An 18403-nucleotide genomic window follows, 5' to 3' on the forward strand; every position below is an offset into this window, starting at 1 on the left:
ATAGCTGTGTATTGAAAAGTGATTCATCCTCATTGTCCCTCGCTGTGACGGTGTGGTTTTCCAGACTAATTCATAGCGATTAGCGAGCTACGGGTCGATGACTTGCTAACTCCTTCCCCGTGATGGAGACGTCTGCTGCAAACAATAATACAGCCAATTAAAGAAGCAATCTGCTCAGTGGTCTCAGACTCATCAGTCTCTGTTTTTTTTATCTTACTCCAGTCTGCACTATATTCATCCCTCTGACCTGTTCATCCCAGTTTATCAAGATAGTTTCAACTAAAAGTGTATTATATGTTATGCATAATATGCCCACAATAATCTACACTAGGTCTGTAAAAAGTGATTATGATGTGATTCTTGCATTGAAAGAGGAATTTCATTGACTATAATTTACAATACAGGTCTCAAGGTGGTATGCTTTCATGTTTTTTTCATCCCCTCACTGTCATTTACAGTTCCTAAATAGACCGCTGTTGCACCAATGACATGAGGGATTTCATCCACGTCCAGTTAGCTCCAGGCCTCATTTTAATTTGCTGTGTGTGTGTGAGACAGGTGTTGGGTCCATGTTATTAACCCTGGGACACTAGAGAAACGCCTCAGATTATCCATCACAAGGCGGCAGCAGACCCCCAAACACACACACACACACACGAATGCGGTGGGAAACAGTAACACAGCCAATTACCTACGCAAGCTGCTTCCAAGTTCCTCACTCATCCATCTCCACCTCATCTTTCGCTCCAACTACCTCGCCAGCCTTTGCTTAAGCCGCTCCTCCCTTCCGTACTTGTCGTCTCGATTATGGCACGGTTTGACAAAATTGGCTATAAATTGGGGCGTTGCATATACCGACCTCCTAACTGGGTTGTCCTATATGGTCTTGTTTTATGTCCCTATTGTGAAGATAATGATGTGCTATACGTCTGAGGATGTTAAGGAGGGAATGGAAAGGAGAAATGGGGACAACCGATTGGACAGACAAGTGGAGAGCAAGAGGAAAATGGAGAGGGATTAAGAAGACCAGAGACAGAGAGACACAGAGGGGGATAGGGACCAAAGAAGACAAAGTGCTTTGTAATCTGCTGATGGAAACAGACAGACGATTTCTCCCTGGGAGGTGATGTTTTGTGGGAGGCCTGAGGGTTGCTTTGGAGGTGTCAGGTTTTAGTGCCCTTGACATAGAATTACTAAGAGTAAAGAAAGTCTTTCTTCACAGGAAAAGGAGACAAAAGGTTGTCTTATGCCTGCGTTTTCATGCCTGTTCCTAAAATGAGTATTTCATGATTTTTCCACATCCCTGACTGTCACAGTTCTCTCTCCACCATTCAACAGCGCTTACATCAACAAGGCCAGTGACGCGTCGCAGCAGATGACTCTCATCGACTCGCTCCACTCCCCCGAGGGCCTGGCCGTGGACTGGGTCCACAAGAACATCTACTGGACCGACTCCGGCAACAAGAGCATCTCCGTTGCCGCAGGGGACGGCCGGAAGAGAAAAGTGCTGATAGCCACTGAGTTGAGCGAGCCGCGGGCCATCGCAGTGGATCCACACCAAGGGTGAGTAGGGAAAAGTTTAAGGGGGAGGAGGGGGGGGGATTTTAGATGAAAGGACAAAGCGTGAAGAGATTAGGAAAGGATGGAGGTGGTGGAAGTGAGATGTGGGCTGGACAAGCCAGTAGGAAAAAGACCGGTTGTCTAAATGATGCTTTTTACCAACAGTATTTGTAGCTCCGCACCCGTCTGTGAGATTAAGCAGCTTAACAATTACTTGAAGATAAGACGTGACTTCTGTCTGCTTTATCTGCCGCTTAGTCTTTGTCTCCAATGCCTTGAGTTCCCAAAAGGACTCTTTTCACAACTAGAAAGAGCGAGACTGCCGTAGCATGAAATACATGCAAATGAAGCCGAGCTTTACACACACACACTCACACACACACACACACGCACACACACACACACACACACACACACACACACACACACGCACACACACACACGCACACACACACCTTTAAAAGTGGTTCAAGTTTCCAAAAGCAGATAGAGTTTTGCACAGTATCAACTTTCCTTTAGTGTCTTCAAAGCCCGCTTCAGAAGCTAAATTAGATTTTGTAGAGAAAATTAGATGAGATGGAGAGTCAGACACGGACATTGTGCGATAGAGGAGACGTTAGATCCGGTCACATATTAGTTGTCATCTAAAAGATTGACTATGACGTTGCATATTTCATCTGTTTCACTGAATTGGAGACGCTCAGGTCTGACTGGTTGGTACTGAATGTGTCTTTCCGCAGGTTTATGTACTGGTCAGACTGGGGAGGTCAGGCTAAAATTGAGAAGGCCGGTATGAACGGAGTGGACCGGCAAGTTCTGGTGGCCGAACACATCGAGTGGCCCAATGGGATCACCCTGGGTAAGGAGGGACAGAGACATCTTTCAACCATGCAAGGCTCATTGGAAAAGGCAGGAAAACAATATAAGATGATACGGGGGAGGGAAGGGGAAGAGAGAAAATCAATCAGCTCTGAGATCAACTTTATAAACAAAGTTATAATACTGATATTGCTTTTGGAGAGAGATGGAAAAAAAAAATGGATTTGAGTAAATCCAACACAAAGAAACAGACGACCACAGAGACAAACGGCAAAGGGCCGAGAGAGGAAAACAGTCCAGGGGTGCTGCAAACCCGTAAGTAGCTCTTATTGTTATAGCTCAGTTTGTGTCTGGCTCTCATCAATCAAGCCGGCGAACACGGGCCGAATTAATAAGCCCGACGCTCTCTGCCGTCAATACCTCCCATCATCCCTTTCATCTCCCTCCGCGGCACCAGCCAATTTCTCTCAGCTGCCCTTGCCCGAGGAGAAAGAGAGGCTCGGAGTTTGCCACACTCTGTGGAATTGAGGTGTCACTACATCTGTATGAAAACAAATTATTTTTTAGAGTAGGGCGAATGAGAGCGTTGGCCAGACCGCTGTGAGAGAAGGGGGAGGATGGAGGGGGGTTTATTTTCCCGCGGCCATTGATTTCATACAGAGCAGCGAACAAAACAGTTGAGTGAGGAGAGGTGAAGTTGTGAATAAAAAATAATAACTGGATTTTTTTCTGTTCTTTTTTAGATGATATTAAATCAGATATTTTGGTTTCAGTTCAGTCAGCGGACTTGCCTGTTCCGTAATATTTAATAATAATAAGTAAATAATATCAAACTCCTTTTTTTCCAGTAGATGTTTTTGAGAGTTTATTGTGTTATTTAAAATTCACAGTGTTGTTCCAGTATTGTGCAAATCTGAAATGTTTGTACAAGAAAAACCAAAATATTCTCATCACGTTTAACCTGAGGGTCAAACGGGATTAATGTATTGAAAACAAAAGTATTAACCTTTTAAAAAAGCACAGCAAGAAGATTTTAACTGCAAATGCTGAATTCAATAAAAGTAAAGCGACCATTTGAAATGCATTGATGCACGCCTGATAAAAAACAAGGAAAAACTTGGATTATGTCCCTTGCCTTTAAACTTGATGGAATCTATAATCTCAATGTCCATGTTAACCAAAGCGTTACTTAGGGATCTTTAGCAGGAGCACAAAAATGTAGTCCGAAAAAGCACTGCGGGCCGATCCATGGTGATAGAATAGAAAAACAGCAAAGTGTTCCTTTAACGTAAGTCCAGCAAGACTAATCAATTTGCTCAAGGGCACATATATTTCTCCCCCCTGCAAAGAAGTCAACCGACAATATTACAATCACATCTGTGTTCTCAGTGCAGGGCCTCAGCCGTCACGTCAAAGAAGATTGATGGTGTGGCCACTGAGCCATTACATTCATATACCTCTCACCCTCGGCCTTTTCTCATGGAATGACCTCTCTCGCTCCATCTCTCCCTCCTTGGTCTTGTTCTCTCTCTCTCTCTCTCTCCTCCATCTTCTCAGACTTGTCGAACAGGCGTCTCTACTGGGTGGACTCCAAGCTGCACCTGCTGTCGAGTGTGGATCTGAACGGGGACAACCGCAAAGTGCTGCTGTCCTCCCTTCACCACCTGGGCCACCCCTTCGCCCTCAGCGTGTTCGAGGTACGGAATAAAAGCCTCAGAACTTGCGCGACCAGCGGCGCCTTTGCAAAATGAGTCAGGCGTCGCACGCCATGCTTTTCAACGTTTTCCCATTAACCACAGGTAGCTTATATATAAAGTGCTACTTCTTCAGTCTTTCTCATGTTCCAGAGCGCATCAGAGGTTTTAGATTGGTGTCCTTTCCTCAAGGTAGCTTTTTTATGTTGTGTTTAGTTTATATATATATATATATATATATATATATATATATATATATATATATCCTTATTTGACCTCCGAATGTTGATGGACAGAGAAAAATAGTCCTTACTTATCTCTGCCTCCTTGGTGACACTCCTCATATCTTGTTTGTTGATTCCCTTCTTAGCAATGCATTTTTAGATTTTTGGTGAGACAAATTTAACCGTTGGACTTTAGTTGTCGCTGTTATTTTTATCTACATGTTTTCATCTTTGGCTGACTATCTTGCCTGAGAGTTTGATTGGTAACGGATGAGAGCTGGAGATGTTTTAGCAAGATAAACACAGAGAAGGAGTCATCTTTTCAAATGCTGACCAGTATAGAGTCACAATAGAGTACTGCGATCGATAAAACTAATTTGGGTTTATTTATTGAGGCAGGACTGAGTCTGTCTCTTAGAGCCCATCAACTATAGATAATGTGGTGGGAGGAGGAAGAGGAGGAGGAGGAAGAGTTTAAATGTGATCGGTAGGAAGTGCTTTCTCCATTCTTCTCTTTGCTGCACACACTGAGATGATGAGAAACAACGGGAAGAGAGGACATCCATCATGTCCAGCTGAGTGTGCCTGCATGTGTGCTTGGGTATGTGTGAAAAAAAAAAAAAAAAAGAGGAAGGAAACCAACGTTTCGGGCCGGCTGTGAAAGTTCATCCCTGGAGATTAATAGCCATCGGCTCTTCTGGTCTTTGTTTTGTTCTGGTTATGATACAGAACAAATTAAAATTCCTTTAGCGGTGCAGCAGATTGTCTTGGTCCCAACAGGCCGATGATGGGAAGTTTGTTTCTTTGGAAATTTGAGTTGTGAACTGAAACACTGCACCTTAATTGGCATTTTAATGTATTTTGTGTCTTTTTCTGGGAAATGATCCTCGGTGGAGCTCTTCTGACTCTGAGTCTAAGTCTGTGTGACACTGTTCACTGTATTTATTGACATGAGGATGAGGAAATGAAAAACCGACACTTTTGCCTGAGAAAGGTAGAAATAATTGAGTAGACGTATATGCAGACGTTTGACATTTTGTTCATTGTAGACTGAGGGTTTCAGGTGATTTTAGTCGCTTAGCATTAATGTCAAAACTATTCCCAGTCTCCAGCTTCTCTACTTACAAAACCGAAAGTTTCATGCAGATATACGATATATCCAGTGTTATCACAGAAAGTTACATGACCCGTAATCTTAGCATTAAAGTGGGAACACAAGAGAAATAACATGTAATAACCAATTATTATGACTAAAGACTGATTTGAACCTTTCCCCTCGTGCCATCATAGATAAGCTTTAATTAATCACCACTCCTCGGCATTCCCTTTTCAATACAGAGGTACACGCGTACTATAGCGGAGCATGTGAAAGATATGAAGTTTCACAAATGTGACTTTTAAAGTGTATTTTATGGCCCGCACAGCCTTTCATGTTGCTGAATGATCGAGTGAATGTTAGTCATTCCACTTGAGCATATCATCTGCAAACTTCACATCAATCCGGATGTGCTAAGGTTTCTTAACGCCGCGGTAGAAAGATGCAGGAGGTTCGTGCATCAAAGTTTGAACACGGCAACCACCAAAATCACACACATAAAAACCCATCCGGTCTGCGTCCACACCCCCTGCCTCGACACCAAGCCCCGAGGAAACGTGGATTGCAGAGGCATGCGGAGAGTAATGTTTCTCTTTCTCCAGCTTTAGTGTCACTGCATTACTTTCATTACTTTGTTTATCCCCTCTTAGAGGAGAAGCTGAGACGAGCTGGCTAATGGAAATAAACACAATGAGGCAAGAAAGAAAAACAATGGTGCAAATGGGTCCTTTTAGCATAAACTCAACACGGTATGAGGAGTTATTCGGGTTTCACTGGTGTTTCCATTTCTTCTTTTTGATTAGACCTCTGCTGAGGTTGAAGGTGGGCGGAGCTATGTTGTGGCGGTCGCTCCTCTATGCGAAGTAGGTCGGGCCAGGAACTAGCTGGCATGACTGGTTGGCGCTAACAGTTAGCACGCTGGCCGGCACAGCTAGGCTAGCACTAGTCGTCACAATCGCTTTTTTAGTCAACAGTTTACCAGTTTTCTCTATAAAGAGGGAAAATATAGCCTCTCCAAGCTATCAGGCTTGCTTGCGGTCAGTTAGCGAACTCATTAGCTTGTTACTGACGAGACAATGTGTTCACACCGTGTGTTCAAAAGCTGTACTTGTCCCATCAATCACTGTCTCATAACAGCCAGTAAACCATTGCTCTTTTGTGGAACAGTTTTTTCACACTGTGGGTTGAATAAAAGTGAATTATGCTATACGGCTAATTAGCAACAACGCATGAATTTCTTCACCAGAGTTAATTTAGTTGTAGATTCTTTGCTTTTGGCGATTCTTTTGAAATGAATGGTTTTCACCACAAAATGGATGAAATTGTAACCTTCTTTAATTCACACAGGAGTCAATTAAATGAATGTAAATGCAAATTAACATTGATACTGAAGCACGTGGGGCCAAAGCATCAACACAATATTGAGGAGAATGTCCAGATAAAAGGTCTAATCAGCTAAAAAAACAAACTCCTGTGTGGGTGTACCGTGAGTGTAAGAAGACTTTAATACTCTCCTGCAGCTTTGTGGAGATGAGCACAAAATGTTTCCTCACATCATTTGATTCCAACACAGATTCAACACCATGCCTACATTATTTTTGCATAACTTGGGCTGATACAACAAAGAAATACAAATCAAACCCAAACGATCAAAGGCTTCACGAGTTGAGTGGGTTGGCTTTGTGTGAGCTTTCACTTCGAGTATTCTGGCACGACATCTAAGTATGAGGGGAAGCTCCCGAACCCTAACAGGCAGATGTGTCAGTCAGGAGGGGCCCAGCGTTTGGCAGGAGGTTCTTCTGGGACAAAATATGACAAAATCATCAATAGCTGTTCTCCGCTCGACCCTAAGAAGACGTCATTTAGATGTTGTCCCGTCTCCTTGTCGGCCGCAGACGGCTCTGACTGAAGTGATGCAATACCATGTTGAGGAGAGCTCTTGTATGCATGTATCTTAAGTTCTGTGTGTGGAAGATTCACCTTGATCTCACGGCGCAGAACAATGACCTTCTCGGAGTCTTGCATTGCAGTTTGAAGCTTTCAAGGTGAGAAAAAGTGGCGGATGCAGAGATTGACGGCAGAGAAATTGAAAGAGAAAACCGGAGACTGGCGGAGACAAAGAAAGACGTCCGCAGAGACAGAAAGGCAAAGGGAGAGATGGAAGGATAGATTTGAGTATTATTTTATCAACATGGCTGATATTTGTCTTTCATCGTTTCAGTACAGGCCTGTAGGTAAAGGTTATCTGAATCTGAGCGAGGGGGAGATGGGGCAATAGAGAGCAGAGTGAGAGATGGGAAAGGAGAAGGTGAGAGAGGTTGAATCCACTGATAGTCCAGCACAAATGGAGAGTGTGGATTATAGCACAGATACATATATACACACACCAGACAAATCTGTGGCTGGACCCCGAGGTCGTTGCCTTTTAACAACACCATACAACTGTTAACACAACCCATGAAGAAGAAGAAAAAAAGCCTTTCGGAACCATCATTGCTGTTTCGTCTTTGTGTCACACTCAGCTCCTCAATTATTCCTTCATCATTTTTTTTTTAATCCTTCTCTGATCTCAACAACGCATGTGTGTTTTCTCTTTTCTCTCATACATTGTGTTTTTCTAAATTGATGTCTGTCTGCTTAGATCAGTCTGCAGCTGCCATGCAAGTCAAGTGCCATTTCCATTTGCAGTGCATTTTGTGATACTGTAGGGTCACTAAAGAGAATCAGGAGGAAATGTTAGAGAGAGAGCAAGAGAAATCCAGCAGGACAGATAAAGTGAAGGATGAGAGAATGATGTCACAGGTCAGAACTGGCAGTATTTATTCCTATATTTCCAAAGAAACAGGCACAAATGTTGTTTCACACAAGGGACTTTTACAATAGGGATGAACAGGAAGGCCAGTAAATGTTGACTAGTAGCAGTTTTATGCCAGATTATTGCACTGGCAGCAACACATCACTGTACTTATTACTGTGCATATGTCCTTTAAATGTATGTTTTCTGATACCATCACTATGGTACCTGTATGGCGGATTTTATTAATTTTATGCAATTGCCCTTTCAAGGTACACCACAAGAGGAATTGCATTTTTTTTTTCCAGCAGAGACTCAGGAATGCAACACTAAACTTGGGCGCCATTGTCGTATTAAAACACTTTCAATAACCTGTGACTTGTTAAAAAAAAAAAAAAATAGACATTTCAACTGCATTCAGCTCTCAAGGTACACAAACTGTAATTTTAGAAAGGGAACAAAGTCCTTGTGTGAAGTACAGCTGCTACTTCAGTCCAGTCAGAGCATAGAATGTAAACGACATACTAGTGCAACACAAACACGCAGCTATTGATTCTCGAGAGGCCAGAGACGACCTTTACTTTGTCGAGCGAGGATGTGAAGCAATTTTTGTGTGTAGTCGCCATAAAGAATGTTCCGTGTTCCTCACGTGACGCACACTGACCTAGAAACCATTCTTCCAAAACACAATTATGTCACTGTGCGCTGAGACTCGAGAGGAACTCCTCCCCTAAAGATGCCAAACCTCTCTTTTTATTAAACTAGTTGAATACTGATTATGATTAGGAAGACTGGAATGAACAAATAGCCAATCCCGCCTGCACTTTCTTTATTAATGACATGTCACCTTATCAGCGAAAATGATTTGTTTTCATCAACACAATTGTCATCGCTTATTACCAACTTTAATAAGTAGCTCTCGCAAGGCACGGAGGGCTGCTACATTTTAATAAAACATATTTCCAAAAGTATTAATTGCTCAACAATAATTGAGTGTCAGAGACTACAGTTAAAACCGCTCACTCATACATCGCCACATTACTTATTCAGTCCGTTTAAACCGCCACACTTCAATAAATAATGTTTTTGTCTTCAAACCTTTCATTTTTTATTTGCCTTCAAATACAATTGAATTAAAGTTGAAACGAGTATAAACCATTATCCTTAAAATGAGTCTCCACAGTAAATTGTAAATTCAAAAACCTAAATATCATCAAACGTTGCCTCTGATGACTACATTTGGTCTTCGAATATTTGCTTTTATTTTCATTTGAAACTTGATCCTTTAATTCTTCTTCACAAATTAAGGAGAGTGAAGGATTCAGAGACTAGAATGTATGTTTTTATCCAGTGTAAAACATCGGTTTAACGCTCTTTCTCATCCAGGATCGCATATACTGGACAGACGTGGAGGACGAAGCGATATACAGCGTCAACCGACTGACGGGACAGGATGTGGCGAAAGTAGCAGAGCACCTCAACAACCCCCTGGACCTGGTGGTGTTTCATGAACAGAGGCAGCCCAAGGGTAAGACATGCAGCAACGATGATTTGACATGGATATTTAGTTGTTGTTGTTTTTTGTTTCTACGGTGGTAAGTGATGAAATGAGGAGCTGCAGGTGACGGGCTTGCATTGCAAATTGGGACGTCATGGGCTCTAATCATGCCTGCTCATACTGGAGTTTGGAGACCTCGCTTCATTCCCAGCAGAGCTACATCAAACTTCACCCTGAGCAAAAGTCTAATCAAACAGAATAAAAAGCGTAGCTCCGTGTTGTCAGTCGGGGATAACGATCATTTAACTATAACTAAAGAAAAATATTCCCTCAACATTGCACTTCCTGGTAACAAAGACGTGGATTTTCCATGTGCAGACCAAAGGATCCACTTATTAAACTTATTATAATACACTTATTATAATACACAAGTAGTCTGACGTGTGCGATTGACTGATGTGCGTGCTGAGCGTGTCAAATCATGTGTTTTGATGTCGTATTTTCCAGGTGTGCAAGTGAACACTTGCGTGTGAGCTTGCTAGTTAAGCATTTGTATGTGTGTGTGTGTGTGTGTGTGTGTGTGCGTGTGTGGGTGCGAGAGCAATTTGCTTATGTGAGTCTGTGTTTTCATGCTTTGTTTTCTCCCCTCACTCAGAACTCAAAACAGTCTTGTCTGAGTGCCGCAGGGAGCTAATTGCATTCTCTCATCAATAAATCAAGAGTTCTGCTCAAGCAGACATTACAGAATTAAAGGAACAGTGTATACCATTTAGGGGGGCAGTTATTAGCATATATTAAATATAATATACATAATATTAGGTTTTAATTGCTCCCCGTTGCTGTGTCTAAGGTGTATAGCGCAAAAATGTAAGTCGCTTTGGATAAAAGCGTCAGCTAAATGTAATGTAATGTAGAATCAGCCGAAACTAAGAATTGTTATGTTCTCCCTCGCTTAGAAATAGACGTTTACATCTTACTAGGGAGCGGGTCATCCTCTGGTTTCCCGCCATGTTTCTTTGCTTTTTATCTTATCTGAAGATAAGGATGCGTTCCAAAAGCCAGTATTAAAAGATGCTAAGTATTTAAAGATTGTAGTATTGATACGCCTCATGGTTACTGGTGCTTTTTATTAGCGCTTTTTAATGTTATGCGGTCATTTATTATCCTCTGCTCTGTCAGACTGAGCTCCTGCAACTACACACACACACACACACACACACACACACACACACACAGGAAGTGCCAGCAGGTCGCTGGCATTGGTGAAGATTACTCAAATTGACGACAGCAATACACTTGTTACTGTACTGTAAAAAGCTAATACTTGTTTTTTATACATCTGTGCAACGCCACGGGCATGTCAACAAAAGTGAAACCTAATTCAATCGCCTCCGTCTCATCTGCCGCCGCTGTTCACACAGGCACAGCGTGCACCGTCGGCTACTTTTCTGCCGGCTGAGACAAAGCAGCCAGGTTGACAGACAAAAATAGGACAAGATGGTAGAGAACCGGAGGAATGACTGAGACTGTCTGGGTTCTTCATAAACCTCACCGAGAAATGTTATTCATGTTGTTGACACTTGTATATATTATAGTACTTACTTTAAATTGTGAATATAGACTGTTGGAAACTTAACTGTTGCTCCTCTAGAAACAGTCTTAGCTCCTTCTTTTCATATATTTGTTTTAGTTAATATGCTCATCTAAACAAAACCTGCAATAAGAAAGTCATTACTGAGTGATTGGCTGCCTTAATATTCATCCACACCTCTAAAAGCCTCTTTTACTCTCCTCTCATTGGTGTGTGTTTTTTTAGTTTAGTTTAGTTTTGTCCATCCAGCTGTGCTTTGAAGCCGAGGTTTGATGTTTTGGTTCTTATTCTAGACCCAAGGGAGCAGGGGACACTGGAGCTATTGCAAAATCATCATTTTGCAAAATGTTATCTCACTCTCTTCTGTCCTTTACTTATTTTTCCTCTCTGCTGTGTTCCTTGTCATTTTGTATTATTTCTTTCATTTCTATCCCTTCCTGTTTCTTGGATTTCTTTCCTGTTTCACTCTTCTCCTCCTCCACCTTTCTGCCTCCTTCTTCCCTCAGCGTAGGATTTTAAATGTGTTGTCATAATGCATCTCGGCATTTCAAAGACTCGCTTTTACCCCAAAAAATAATGACGGCATGAATTGAATATATTTGGAGGTTAATTATGACAGCTCTTCGTACTACACACTTGATATGTTGACATATTGTACACCCGGCACAAACCTCTTCCCAGTTTATTAAAATCTCCCTGTGTCGTGAGTGATGTTGCTGCTTTCCCCGATGGCTGGTGATTCCTCTGATGTGCTGCTCTTTAATACTACGCACAAGTCAGGAGGCAGAATTGACCGCGACTTGACCTATTTCTGATGCTTCCCCCACATCCATAACGTTGAGACTCGGGTTGAGAAAATACATGTTCATTTTTCACTTGAGTGCAGAGATTAAAAAAAGGAAGTTTTGACACTCTTGGCTTTCGACAACCTTCGCATTTCTTCATTAGGCCTAAAAAAAAGAAGCTTGTGAAATAAATACAGCAGCCTAGATAATGCTTTAAAATGCAGTACTTCATGTTGTTATTCAGTGTGATACACTATGAGGTTAATATGTAGTACGTAGAACAATACTATTTTGACTGCCTCGATAAAAAGACTGGGCCTTTTCTTCTTGACTTAAAAAAAAATCACTTTTAAAAGATATTTTGATAATAACTATGAACATCCAGCATGATATGAGCCAGATTCCCCAAAAATGCCTCCTCAAGCGGTGAATAACACACCTTTTTGGAAAGATTAGGACCTAAAGGATCGGAATCTGCAACAAAAATCACAATAAAACAAAGCCTTGGTCTGTTACGAAGGCGTTTCTGTCAAAAAAAAACCTGTCATTCGGTTCAAAAATGGGAAAAATAACTTATTTTCTGTGAAAAGATTATCTGAATGGGGCATGCTGGGACTTTGAATTGGCGCGGGAGGATTTTCGCACGCGGGTTTTCAAAAGGTTAATCCTCATTTTCTGTCTGCTTATGTTTCTGAAGCTCCAGATACCTGCAACATGGGCAGTCTGCCTAACGGGGGCTGTGAATACCTGTGTCTGAAGGCCCCGCAGATCACAGACCACTCTCCCAAGTACACCTGCGCCTGTGCTGACGGCATGGAGCTGGGACCAGACATGAGGCGCTGCGCTATGGGTAACGCGCTCACACTCTGAAACCAATAAATCATAGGAGTCCAGCAGCACACTTCATTAAAGGGATTGTGCTGAGGAATGTCACATGAAGTCCACATTGCTGCAATTACAGAGCCATGATGGAGTGCCAGGTCATGGAGATATTAAACACCAAAAGCAGTCCACATAAATATGAATTAATACATACCTTTTCCTTTCAACTATTCAGTATTTTTAGTGCTATCCAGTCTTATTCATGGGCGGCCATGGGAAATATTTCCCATGGCGTTATAGGCCGAAGGAAATGTGAAAAATATGGTTCTGCTCTCACCACAGCGAGACAAACTCATTTCTTTATCGGTGTCAGTGCTAGAGTTGTAACTTTCCATATACTGTAGGTATCCCCACTATTATCTTATTGTATTATTATTAGTATTGTATGATTGATTCAAAAGCCAAAGACAATATTAGACCTGCGCCTAAAGTAACGCTATCTTTGGAAGCTGGCCCCTCAGCTTACCCGACAACACCTCCATTATTTCCCCCACTCGGCCGTTTCCCCAGCCTGAGGCGTTGTTGTCCTTAATGGACCCGCACTGCTTTGCATTTCATGTAGAGCAGGTGCAGAGAAAGATAGATGATGATGTATGTAGGCCACCGTTCAGGGAATCCCTCTGAGAAAAGACGGGAGCGGGAACATGACGAGTGTGTGCAGAGAGCAAGAGAGAGAGAGAGAGAGAGAGAAACAATGTTTGCACACACACTTTTTGGACTGCTGAGCTCTTTTTAAGTTTTGATAAAATGGGCCCTAGAATGCTATTACGTTCCTCTTGCTGCCTGGTTTATGTCTCTTATGTCGCCTGTTTAAAGCTCAGGGGATTTATAGGCATCTTATCATAATTTCATTTCCCATATTTTTATAGCACCCAGCACAGACAACAGCAGTCGTTGCTGTTAGCATCTTCACGTAATGACCCAACTGCTTACGAGTATCGTCCCGTTTCTCTGCCGCAGTTCGACCCAGAGCAACCACAACAGCTGCTCCGGCCACCGCACCGCCCACCACGACCACGACAACGACCACTGCAACTGGCACAACGGCTCCCACCACCACCACCACCACCACCACCACCACTCCTCCCACAACCACCGCCACCTTCACCACGAGCTCCACCGCCACCTCCGCAGCTACGACGCTCAGGCCCGCGAGCAGGCGCCTGACGACGCCCGCCGCTCCCAAGACCCCCAGGAGAACCTCGACGGAGCGGCCTCGGACCCCCGCGGCCACGAGCACGGAGGCGGCCAGCTTCAGGAGCACGCGTCAGACGTCCACCTCCACGCACACGCCGCTGCTGGGCCCGGTGGCCGCCAATGGCATTCAGAGAGAGAGCAACGCCAACCTCTCCCACAGAGGTAAGGATCACGGCGAGGAGGGTTGGTGCATAAGAACGTGAGCGCGCGCGAGAGCGTGTGTGTGTGTGTGTGTGTGTGTGTGTGTGTGTGTGTGTGTGTGTGTTTTTCCGTGATTGTAATGATCCGCTGCCAGCACCACTACTGCTACCACCTGCCATGAAAACAGCAGGGAGCTGAGAACCACTACTCACATCAGTTTTCCTCCTCTCTCTGGCTTCACTTCCCTTTCATTTCTGTGTCTGACCATCTGTCGATCTACTGTCGTCCTCGGTCCCTCTCTGCTGTTCTCTCTTGCTCACACACACACACACACACACACACCATACTCACAAGTGTATCTCTCGGTCTGCTTGTGGTCGGTCCCCCATGAGCAGTGTGTAACAGAGCTGTCAGAACTAACAAACGACAGTCCCCTCCATTCTCCCCTCACACCTCTCATAACTCATCCTCACTTTCTGACAGCCTCTCTCTCTCTCTCTCTCTCTCTCCGTCTTTTCTCTCTGCTCCTCTCTTTCGCACTCGCTCTCTCTCTCTCAGACTGGCAGCGTTCCTCGCTCACGCAACAATTCCAGCTTTCCGGGCCACAAAACAAAACCACTTTACAGTTTGTAGTCCCAGACAAATAATGACAGCGGCTTAAAATAGCAGAAACAGTGCTTTACAAATCCAGGCAAAAGACTTTGAGTATATTTGGAAGTGAGGAAGAATCCTTAAGCTACAATGATAAACCACTGTGCTTCACAGCACATGCTACATACATCTGCTATTTCAGTTTGAATCGTTCTGGCCGTTGCTACATGGACATTTACATGAAATATAGGTAAGTGTCAAACTACAGACACAATTGTCCTAAAGTCAGTGTTTACCGATAATAGTAACTAACAACAAAAATCTTCTAAATTGCTTTTTTTTTTGCATTGACCTAAAATGTGGATGTGTGCATTTCTTTATGTATATCGCTGCAATACCATTGCATCACTCTTTTCAGACTTAACGGTAAAACAATGTCCAAAACTGCCTGATTCATACTAACATCCTCAAAAAGAACCTGAAGTCAATGTCGTATACTGGAGCGACATAGCCTACTGCTCAGCAGATCGTTAAAAAAGTTCAAGAAAATGTGCTCAGATTTGGCAATATTGCTTTTACATCAAAGACATTTCTTATTATATTGAGAAACCCGCAGAGCAAGGAGTGAGATTGGACAAGCTAGACGGGGGGGGGTGGGGGGGGGTAAGAGAGAAAGGACGTATATAATGAAAGTGGGTTTGAGAGTTGGAGGAACCGTGAGAGTCACGGTGGGGAATGGCGACATGAATCAGATAAAGTGGCAGTGGGGAGTAAAAACTAATGATTGTCAAATGAGAAGGTACAGTGGAACACAATTAAGAGGCCAGCGAGGGGGGAAAAAAAAGAACAGTAAAAGGAACATGACGGTCCAGGACGGGGAGGATGGGAGTTGTGAAATGACTCAGTTGGGAGGGAACACAGCATTCACAGCTACAAGAAAAGACGGGATGGCAAAGAGGCAGGAGGGAGAGAAAGTGATTTTCTGGGACTTGAAGAGAAGGGCTGCTCCAGCTCGTCTCACCACTTTGGGGAGGGGGGGACGATGGGGGGAGGGCAGTGGGTGGAGGGGGGGTTGGTTTTCTCCGAGTTACTAAGAAGTGTGTTTCCTCTCGTCTCTGAAGTTGTCAGCCTCCTCGCCACACCACAAGTGCTCCAGATGAGAGGTGGAGCAGACACGGATGGGAAAATGGGGCATGAGCAAGACTGCGTCTCCGAACCCACGGGCCGTGTGTAATCATTTTCAACTCAGTGCACACTGTCAAGTGTGCCGGCATCAGCTGTTCCACATGTGCGGCGCTGCAGCTGGCGCGGCGAATGGGAGGAAGAACCAGGAGCTTCAGGAATAAAATACAAACCGCAGCTGGTACACAAAAGCCCAAATCCGTCTGTGCTTTTTACACATTTGGAGCTTTACTCCTGATGCCGGCGTGCGCTCATCTTTCGGCAAGAAATCTCCCCGTTAGAAGGATCGGTGTTCATTTGAACAGTGAAGCAGGTTTTGCTTGCTGTTCCTTTTGGACCGAAAGAGATCCATAATGTGCTGTCAGTGTAAGACAGAGTCCACCGATGTTTCCTGAGCTTTATCTGAAGTTTGAGAGACAAATCAGATGATTTCAGGAAGACATTTTTGCACAGATCATGTGGACTGTGGATGAAGTCACCTCTCACTTCCATGTGCGTTAGGGAAGGATGTTTAAATGATAACAGTAAAAAAAAAAAACGGTTTTAATGCATGTGAGTATTGTTTTAAATGCGTGAAACTGCCCTTTAATTGTGGCCACTTTAACCGAGACTTTAGACTGATTTTCCCTTTTCATGGCGATAATCTTTGAGGCCAAACATGAAATTTGAAATGAAATAAACGTGCAAGACAGTCACAACCATAAAAAAATCTATTATTAAGCAATTCATATTTACATTACTATCTGTTGACTTTATCTCTTGTCGACTGTAGACAATATAATAATGTATTATTTAAAGGAGCCATGTCTAGGGCTATAAATATGGACATATTCACATTCAAACAGCACATTATTTTTAACTTAAAATCCCTCCAGCAATAATAGTCTTAATGAAATTGAGACTTTTTTCTCCTTTTTTTTTTTTTACAGCTTTCTCTCTCTTTGCCTTCAATTTCCAAGACTGCTTTGCTCATAACTGCTGCTTTAATAAGATTCTATTAATCCGCCTTTTGGAGTCTTAGGACCCTTTGGATGTCACTCATACTTTGAGAAAAGCCCAATTCACTTCTGCTGACTCAGGACTCTGACGCTCCACTGCTCACGCAGAAGTCGAATCGCCTGGTGTGTGTGTGCGCGCGTGTGTGTGTGTGTGTGTGTGTGTGTGTGTGCTCGCATTTATCTCAATGGAGTTCGTCCTATGATTGTATTTGTGAGAGAAAGTATCTCTTAATTGTATGTCCGTCACCTCCCGTCTGAGCCTTTTCCATGCATGTGACTACACGGAGTCTCTTTCGAAATGAGCCAATCAGTATGCGCGGCCAGCGCTGTGATCTTCTCTGTTAATCTTCCTCACTAGACTTCATTATAACCATCTGATCACACTTTGGCTAATGGCTAGCCGGCTGCTAATGGGCGGGTTGGGAGCAGGATTAGTGCCACGCTGCTCAGCGACCTGTTCGGGGTGAGAGTTGAAGGGGAGTACGGACACAAGGCATCTCTTGGATGCACGTACGCTGTGTTGCATTGTGACACAACATGAAGACATGGGGGAAAAAAAGAGTGCCTTGAGACACAAAGTTGTGCTTAAATGAACTCTCAAGGTCAGTCAACTATCACTGAAAGTCGCATTGCTTCCGAAATAAAAATGTATCTCAGTTTTTAGTGCAAATTCGGATGCATTACTTCCTGGAATTGCATTTGTCTCGTCTTGTATTGAAACGCATCTCATTTGCATTTGTATGGCATCCTGGTATGATTCATCTGCATTTCATATCTTTATTTATTTTTAAAAAAAGGCAGTGAGCGGTCCAAAAGTCTGATTGATTCTCTGCCCTTATATTATGCAAAGACGTCGTTTTTTCCCCCAACATGATGCTTCAGACTTGTATTTCTCTCTTTTTGGAAAGCTTGTGCTTCATTTTATCTTCCTTTTTCTCTTCTTCATTTCAGCTGCGAGTGATCACTACCTCATAGGTAACAACATCACTGTGGCCGTCCTGGGGATAGTCATTCCTATCGGTGAGTAGTCTTTACCTTCTCGCTGCGTTGCCTTTGCTTTCTGCTCGCCTGCTTCTCCCTCCTCGCTTCTCCGTCTCCGCTTGTCGCTCAAGTCCTGCATGTCGAGCGGGAACGTGTATTTTTATTTGACTGGCTGCATGTGTGTGTGCGTGTGTGTGTGTGAGCGTTTGTATTCTGGGATTTTTCAGATTTAACAGCAACAATTTGCTTTCTTTTGAACATGGAAGTCATATGTCGGTTTCAGCTGATGTCTGAGCACAAATGTACTGTTTAGTAATTGAGAAAATCTAGTGAGCCGCAGCGTTATCCAACAATATCCTCCTTGCCTACG

General features: G+C 43.3%; 1 protein-coding gene across 5 annotated transcripts in view; it reads left to right on the plus strand.

Annotated features, from left to right (window-relative positions):
• lrp8 (low density lipoprotein receptor-related protein 8, apolipoprotein e receptor) overlaps positions 1-18403 on the plus strand; it is a 160862-nt gene that overhangs the window by 132273 nt on the left and 10186 nt on the right. For all 5 annotated transcript variants that reach the window (XM_068590085.1, XM_068590086.1, XM_068590083.1 and 2 more), the window contains 7 exons: positions 1339-1563; positions 2301-2419; positions 3937-4076; positions 9574-9715; positions 12759-12911; positions 13904-14302; positions 18004-18072. In XM_068590085.1, the coding sequence (XP_068446186.1) occupies positions 1339-1563; positions 2301-2419; positions 3937-4076; positions 9574-9715; positions 12759-12911; positions 13904-14302; positions 18004-18072 (1247 nt within the window). The remainder of the gene's footprint in view (positions 1-1338; positions 1564-2300; positions 2420-3936; positions 4077-9573; positions 9716-12758; positions 12912-13903; positions 14303-18003; positions 18073-18403) is intronic.

This window comes from Clinocottus analis, unplaced genomic scaffold (genome assembly GCF_023055335.1).
Source record: "Clinocottus analis isolate CAN_PGR_092001 unplaced genomic scaffold, fCliAna1.0.p SCAF_23, whole genome shotgun sequence".
NCBI lineage: Eukaryota > Metazoa > Chordata > Actinopteri > Perciformes > Cottidae > Clinocottus > Clinocottus analis.